We start from the raw sequence: 8,665 nt of genomic DNA on the forward strand, positions 1-8,665 counted from the left end.
CGAGGCCTTATTTAGTTGAAGAAAATTTTTCGGTTTGGTTATCACATCGAATATACATACACATATTTGAAGTATTAAACTTAAGTCTAATAACAAAATAAATTGCAGTTTCCGCCAGAAAACTGCAAGACAAATTCATTAAGCCTAATTAATCTGTTATTAGCAAATATTTACTGTAGCACCACATTGTCAAATCATGATACAATTAGGCTTAAAAGATGTCTCGTAATTTACATGCAATATGTGTAGTTGGTTTTTTTCCTACATTTAATGTTGGCCTGAGCTGTGATGTTCAACTGTTGAAGAAAAAAAGAGGCAAAACAGTAAACAAACCAGATAATAGCTCCATCTACAGTAAAGAAAAGAAGAAAAAAAAACACAACTGGATTATAGCTCCAACTACAGTCAAGAAAAGAAAAAAAAAACAAAACAGGAAATAAAGCAGGATTACAGCTCCAACTGGAACAAACAATGTTATGTACCGACGTACCGTTGCGGGACATATCGGAAAACCCAGAAAACCAAAGTTTTGACTGCATTTGATGCCTCTATTTTGGGCAATAAGCAAGATACACATGTAATTATTCTATATATCCAAGGTATAGTAATTAATAAGTCTAGGATTCGATACAGGTTCACATTCATTTACAAACCACAAAGGCATGTTAATTTGCGGTCAAATAGATCGCTTAAAAATATGCCTAAATCATCTCCCATGGAGGACGCCATGTAAAGGTAGGGTGGCGGGTAAAAGGGTTGCTGAGGAGAAGCCAACCGGAAGTTGGAACCAATCACACTTTGTCATCATGAAACCACCACCTGGTCTCCTTCGGCGACCTCCCATTGCGGCAGTTCCTGACATAGCGATCATTGTCGGCAGGACGTTGCTGCACCAACATATAATAAACATATAATATGGTCAGATGCATGATCTCCATTTAAACAGGAGAGGACACAGTGAAGCTCTATAACCTTTGCTGGTGAGCTTGACAACATGGACAAGATACTGATACAAACAGAACTAACGGTCATCGCCGGTGACCACGAGTCATACAATATATCTGCAGACAAGTGAAACAACAGTAAACAATATATCTGCGGTCAAATTGACATGTTAATTGTTAAACAAAGATGGTAGGTGGACAAAAATTCCAGAACCCATCCAAGCAAAAATACAACCACTAAGGCAACCCAAGTAGTCCATTAGATTTCCATTTTCTCGCTGGTTAGGTTCAAAACTTCAAATTATAAAGGCAATCGTGAGTAGACTTTCCAAACAATGTGTACAAAGAAAAAAAATAAAAAGGGGGCAAAATTTAGCATTTTTAGGGTCCAGAATTACAAAAAAAAAAAAAGGCATGCAAGGTATTTTGTGTCACCAAATCGCAGGTTTCGGTCCTTTATTTTAGAAAGACATCTCTTGAATTCTTGATAACATAGGCCAGCAAAAAGCTCGGAAGCATATCCATCATATTCTCCAAGTAATAAATTTAGCCCTGCTTTGCCCTAAAAAATAACCTAGAAATTAACGTGGCAATTAACCAATATATAAACTTATTTAAAAGCCTCAAGTGGTGGTGGCAATGAATCTGCCACCCCGCTATTGCTTTAGCAGTTTTTACAAATTGTTCCATGATATTTTCTAATATTATGGAATAGTCCAATATTTGGTCCAATCAAGTAAATCTCCACTATTATAAAAATTGAAGATGTTTTTGCCGGTACTTTCGTACGTCATCCGTGTTTGAGTCGGTTTTTAAGTTTGTTTGCTTTTGGAAATACAGATCTGTGTTTGAGTTGGTTTTTTTAAGTTTATTCGCTTTTGGAAATACAGGAGTCATATAAGAAATCTCTTTAAAAAAAATTCGCATACTAACTTGAGACATGAGTCGTACTCCTAATTGCAGCTCATGATTTTCTAACATATATCCAAGCAAATTCCCGTAGTGAATTTCACCTTAGCTAAACCGTATAACAATAATAAAATTAAAATAGCCTTCACCGATTGCAACGCACGGGCATTTTTTCTAGTATCAGATAATAAAATAAGCAAACAAGTGATGCTAAGATATTTGATAAAATATGTTTTACTATGACATACAATAATATTTTGTTTCTTCTGCCAATAGCAAAGCATGGGTATGTCGCTAGTTGACAGGAAAAAACAAACAAGCCACACCATCAAACCGGGAAAAAAGGTTATCCAGCACACATAGTAAGGGAATTAAATGCATTGAGCCATGCTAGATTCATTTGTATGGTGTAATAGATACCTTTCACCTACAAAACACATGCTCTTTGCATAAAAGGAGGCATTCCTCTGGTCATGTATTGCATTAAAAGTCAAAACATGGTTATATTAATGTTAGAAAGTAAAGGGGAATGCAAATGCACAACTCAATTCACCAAATTTCATTTTGTACTGAACTAGACAGGTGGAGTGATAGACAAATAAAGTAGCAAAACAATCATTCCAAAAAGTGGCATCACTGCATTAGGAAAGGAACTGAATGTTTGCAAAGTTGAAAAGACAATAATTCAGTTAAAAAAGAGGAAGGTGCACCATCATACTTAACCAGCATCCCTTCCGGTTTGGTTTGTGTGAAGGATCGCTTCTGCTATTGGACAGGAGAGTAAACCAGGAAAACCAGATGGTTTTTCTAAGAACTGGTGAACCAATGGAAACGGATCATAAACCGCACGGCTCATCAGTGAATGGCAAGTTAGGCCCAGTTATGAGAAAAAAAAGGAGGCAGAGGATAGAACACTGGTGAGCAACCTGCAGCTGCTGCCCTTCAACCATCCAGGTAGCAAATCACTTGTGTTACATGGAGAATATACATCGGTATCGATTTTAGTGAGCCATGGTTCAGCAGTCCAACAGTGGGACCAGGCAGTGTGTGTGTGTGTGTGCTGGGGGGGAGGGGGGGTGGCAGTGGGGGTTGCTGTGAACCACGAGTTGTGCCGGCTTGCCGTCTGGTGGATTTTTATACTATGGGTAAGCCGTTAAATATGAGCAACTTGGGAGTCAAGATCAGTTTTCTAAAAGTTGGCTCTATGCACTAGGTAGCCGCCACGATTAAGTATTAGATGGTGCATTAGGCGGCTGAACTAACGTGGGTGGTGTTCTGTTGCTATTTTAGTGTTATGAAGTCCAAGTTTTATGCAATATGCTTGCTAATTTCTTGGATTTGACTATCTGGCCTGACCGAGGCGCCCCCCAGTCACCCAACTAGCGCCTTCTTGAACCATGGTCAGGATGCTCAAGATTTGAAAATTTTCTAGGGTGCATCTGCTGCATATACATCTGCAAAAAGGCATTGCTTTAACTAGAGAAGTAATACTGCAGAGGACTTGTGCTTGCCAATATTAATGTAAGCTGATAGTGGGAATGCTTATATCATGGGCAACCATTTTTCTTGAAAAGGATGACAAACTAGTTAGATTCTGTACACTTAGCAATCTACACTGGATTGAACATTTCACAGCAGGCAGGACAATATCCGATGACAATGTACAGTATTGTCCCATTAATACAAGAAAATTTTGGAATATCCCACCATTAGAATATATGCACAACAATAACATCTAATAACTTGAGGTATCTGGCAGGCATGTATTATGTGTTTCATAACATCTTGTAAAAATTGTTGAGTACAAGACATCTTATTGTACAGGTTTGCTACGTTGGGAGAATTTATTGAATGGTTCATCTCAACACCGCTCTATCATAAACTATTTTACCAATCCACCGGAAAGTTTGTAACCATCCATTTCAATGCATCAAGGAATTACATAAAGTACATAGTACACATCAATTAACTTGTGTGTTGTAACTTACAAGAGAACTTCCACTAAATAAGGGGTGCAGCCTCTTAAGGATAAATTTAACTAGATAACCACATAGGCTAGAATTTCAGCTTAACTACATCCAGAACCTCCATGAACAGACCAGACATCACAGCACAGCCAATAGTCAAATTGTTAAATGTCAATCAGGAACATAATAGCAGAATTGCCCAGATGTGTCAAAAAGTTGGGAGTTCTTGATCATGAACGACAAGAGGATATGCAAAGGTGCTAAAAACAACATGTGGTGGTGGAAGAGACAAGTGTTGATCTTGGTCAACATTATCTAACACAGGATTACCCTAGACAAATAGAAGTGGATAAGGTTAATCCACCTATATTCTAGTCACTTCCTCTATGCCCATACACCCATATCTAAGGACTTCAAGTGTTACTTTCTAAGTTTGTACACTTCCCAGCATATATAAAGTTAAAAGGTACAGCTGGGATAGCTAAATGTGTTTAAAACTTATCATACAGTTACTACCCTAGTTATTTACTACTTTAAACTCCTAAGTATTATGCTTGCCATTGAAGATGGCAGCTTTCATTAGCAAGACAGAAAGGCATATTTCGTGGACATGCTAAAACTGTAAAACAGGTCCAGTAAAAATGCTGTACACCCAAGAGAATTAATGGAGTGGGCAAAAGCATCAAGAACGAAAACAACAATTATTTATGCATCAATAGGAGCATACAATCATTTTACCTAAACAGATATGCCCATTGCTGTAAATGTGCGGATGCATTGGCGCTGGATGAAGAAATATGACCTACAGAAAAACAAGTCGATCAAACCCAAAGCGTTGGATTCCAGTGCATGCAGTATACCCAAACTAAACACAGTATAAATAAATAGTATAAAGAGAAGGCAAGAAATCCCACCTGGGGAGCCTCCATGGGGTAATGCTCAGGGAAGTCCACCTGCAATTGGTATGTCTCTCCGGCATAGAGCGTGCCCGCAGCCCCCGCGACCTCGATGACCCACCTTTTTTTATTTCGGAATAATCCATATCATGATATATTATTTTTCATGCTTTTCACATGGATAAAAAATCACAAGAAAGTATCAAAGTTGAAAATAAATAAATCATACAAGAACATGAACGACTGAATATTTCACGACTACGCGGCCAAAACCCTCATAGAAAAAAAGGAGATCCTGGGTCAATCAGGACGCCGAAAAGGGTTTGCGATTTCATCTGAATCGAAAGGGAAAGAGACGAAACGCGAAAGCGGCAAGGACAAAAACCGCGTGGGTTTGGAGTGGTCGCGGGGGAGGGGGGGGGTCACCTCTGGAGATTGTCGGTGACCTTGTGCTTGAAGCCGGAGGGAGGGTTGACCTGCCACTCCGCGAGCTCCTTCTGCAGCCGGTTGCACGCGATCTTGCTCAGCACCTGCACGAACACACATACACACACACAAACAGCTCAGAGAGAGAGAGAAAAAAACCCCCAAAACAAATTACGGCGAATCGGGGCGGAGGGGAGATGGGATCCGGAGGGGATGAGGGTAGAGAGGAGGGGGTTAGGGTTAGGGTTTGGTACCTTGCGGGAAGGGGAGGAGGAGCTCGTCATGGTGCGGGCGCGGGTGCGGGGCGGCTGCTAGGGATGGCGGAGGAGGGAGGGAGAGAGGGGGGGAAAGGTGTGCGTGCGTGGGACACGAGACGGAGAGGGGAAGAAGGCCTACGACCGCCTCACCGCGTTCAGCTCTTCAGCTTCAGCAAATCAGCAGTGCTCCCATCATCCATCCCAAAATAAATAGGGTTCCAAATAAATATCGTACTACTCCCGGCTTGTTTGGTAACTCGATGGAAGGGGATTGGGAGTTTATACGAGGGAATTGATGATGAGATTAATATAGGAATTTGATTTTTAATTCCAATATCTTGTTTGGTAGAGGTTATGGAAATTGATAGGGAGTTTAGTTGGAGATTAGGTCATTAATAAAAACGGATGGCTGAGATTTGCTTAGACAAAGTAAAGGAGGAATTCCCTCCCAATTACCTATCCCTACCTAGGTATTGAAAAGGAGGGAGTTCCTTCCTCAATTCTCCATCCCCATCCCACCAAAATTCCCATGTCTCCCAACCAAACAAAACACTTAATAGCCTCATCCCTCTAAACTCTCAATTCCTCTTAAAAACTCCCTCCAACCAAACGAACCGTCCGTCCATGATACAAGGGATTTTGAGTTTTTGCTTACACTGTTTGACCACTTTTCTTGTTTAAAAAAATTTGTGCAAATATAAAAACGAAAAGTTGTGCTTAAAGTACTTTGGATAATAAAATAAGTCAAAAATAATAATAATAATTTCAAAATTTTTTGAATAAGATGAGTGGTCAAACAGTGCAAGAAAAACTCAAAATCCCTTATATTATGGGACGGAGGGAGTATTTCACACTAGATTAGGGTTTTATTTTCATAGAATGTATAAATATTCTAACATCATAAAGTATTTTTTAAAAAATAGAAAGATCGCTTAAACCATCTAGCCGGGAAATCAGCTTACATCCAAGTTAAACTTCACTAGCCATATCATATCCCGACCAGACTAGATAGCGAGGACTAGACAAGTATCTTCAAGCCAGCCGTTTGTCAATTCTATGATTTGTCATTATTTTTATATCACTTAAGTTACCTGGATATAGCTTCCTGCCTTCCTATGGATACGGATATGTTCGGATACATATCCCGTACGTATCCAGCTATTTTTTTTATTTTAGAATAATTGAAACAATTCCTGATACGCGCCGCCTCCCCCAACTTTCTTCAGCTGCTCGCGGCCTCGCACTCTATGCTATCCGCCCTTGCAGCGCGTGCCCCCGGCTTCCGTCATCGCTGTGCAGAGCCGCCCTCCGCTGGGCCTCGCCGCCTCCCAGCCCGATGCATCTCGCACGCGTCCTAGTAAGGTCGTCCTCACACGCCGGGTGTAGGCGTGCAGTTGTGTCGCCGCCGCGCCCGGCGGCACATCGCCTCCTCTACGAGAAGCATGGCTCCATCGAATCCCCGCTGATGGGCGCACAGGAACAGCACCTCCGCTACCATTCTTAGAGGCAGGGGCTAGCCGCCCAGGCTGCCAGGGCTGTCGCTGCCCAAGGCAAGCACAACACCGGCAGCATCGAAGCACCGATGCTGTTTCTTCTTTTGTTTCCCTGAATACCTGAGGCAAATCCACTTCTCTAGTGTTCCATGCTTATCTCCAATGCCTCTATTATTTTAAGACAAGTAGTCAAGTACTATTGTTTTTTTAGATCCAAGTGCTACGGTGCAATCTGTACTAGTGCATCTAGCAATCGTAGGTGTAGTGCGGCTGCTAATCAGCTAATGTTGATGCACATTCATCAAGAGCAACTATGTATGATTGAACTATTAATTCGTTTTTTTTATGCTATTTGCAGTCTTGGGGGGCTTAATCGCTTCGTCAACTAGAATTGAAGAATTGGAGAAGATTGTTATGGACTAGAATGCACTAATACTAGTATTATATTGCTATTTTCTTACAAAAAAATTCTTATTTTTTCTGTATTTCTAATATATATAAAAAATATATAAGCGTGTCCCCGTATCCTTATTTTTTAAAAAATGTTGTATCCCCGTATCGATATATCTGTATCCGTATCCGTATATGTATCCCCGTATCTAGTTAACATAGCTTATCACCCTTATCCTATCTTACTATAAAGTTGCTATCCACTAAATCTAAAAACTTAACATGCAAGTGTATCGTATCATCAACCACTAGCAATTATTATCTAGACTATTTTAGATCAGAGTAAAGTGCACATACGGTCCTTAAACTTGTAGTGTTATATCATCTAGGTCACAAAACTCTCAAAATTCAGATCCAAGTCTCAGAACTAGGGGTGGGCAGAAAAGGACCAAACCGAAAAGACCGAAACTGAGACCGAAAAATTTGGTCATCAATTCAATCCTAGGCAGTGAAGGACCGAATTTTGTTCCGTCAATTCGGTTAGTCTCCTCAGTTAACCGAATAGACCGAAAAGATCAAATTAACAAAAAAAAGTCTAAATATAATGCAACCTACAATCCACTAAGTTCAGTAGGATTAGACTCTAATTTTCATATCTAGGCATGCAACTTAATAAGAGTCTTTACTCATACGTGCTTATGATATTTTTTGTGATTTCTGTGCTGAAAATTTCTATTATTTCTTTGCATATATGAAAATGTTGTTGAATTTCGGTTAGGACCGAGCTGAATTTGTCGGTCATGATATTTTTGTGTTAAAATTTGGTCTTCACTTTTCAAAGACCGAAATGACCGAAAGACCGAAGACCGAGACCGAAATTTACAGTCAGACCGAATGCCCACCCCTGCCTAGACCTTGTCAAAGTGTGTCATTTATGTCTTAAATCGCCACAGTCCCTCTAGAATCCTATATGGCGCTGATGTGACATACCACAATGGATATGATGTGACATCATCTTTATGGACAAAAAGGACCCACTTAAAAATTTGGGAATGTCTATAGATCATTTGACAGAAAACCCCTCAAAAATCTTGTAAATTTTGGACCACCCGATTATTTTAAGATTCGTGTAGGCAACCAAACCCTAAAAATCCTCTCTCCTCTCCCGATTCCTCACGCCGCCGCTGCCGCTCCTCAGCGCTTCCCCCCACCTCCGCCACCGCCGCTGCCACCCCAGCACACCGCCGCCTGGCCTCGCCGGCTGGCCGAAGGGTGTCAATGGCGCCGGCGAGGCCCACCCGGCCGGCCCCCCTCCCCTTCCCCCTTCCCCTCTCTCTCCTCTCCTTTGCCTCAAGCCGGCAGCGGCGAGCTGTCCATCGTCTT

General features: G+C 41.0%; 1 protein-coding gene across 1 annotated transcript; it reads right to left on the bottom strand.

Annotated features, from left to right (window-relative positions):
• Window positions 1–509: 509 nt before the first annotated feature.
• Window positions 510–5,581, bottom strand: LOC4333728 (probable ubiquitin-conjugating enzyme E2 18). The gene is made up of 6 exons (XM_015777713.3): window positions 5,397–5,581; window positions 5,143–5,246; window positions 4,735–4,837; window positions 4,559–4,622; window positions 973–1,061; window positions 510–887 (listed from the first exon to the last, which is right to left on the bottom strand). The coding sequence occupies exons 1-6, from the start codon at window positions 5,424–5,426 to the stop codon at window positions 792–794; spliced, it is 486 nt and encodes a 161-aa protein (XP_015633199.1). The 5' UTR covers window positions 5,427–5,581; the 3' UTR covers window positions 510–791.
• Window positions 5,582–8,665: the final 3,084 nt, after the last annotated feature.

Source organism: Oryza sativa, chromosome 3 (assembly GCF_034140825.1).
Source record: "Oryza sativa Japonica Group chromosome 3, ASM3414082v1".
NCBI classification, from domain to species: Eukaryota; Viridiplantae; Streptophyta; class Magnoliopsida; order Poales; family Poaceae; genus Oryza; species Oryza sativa.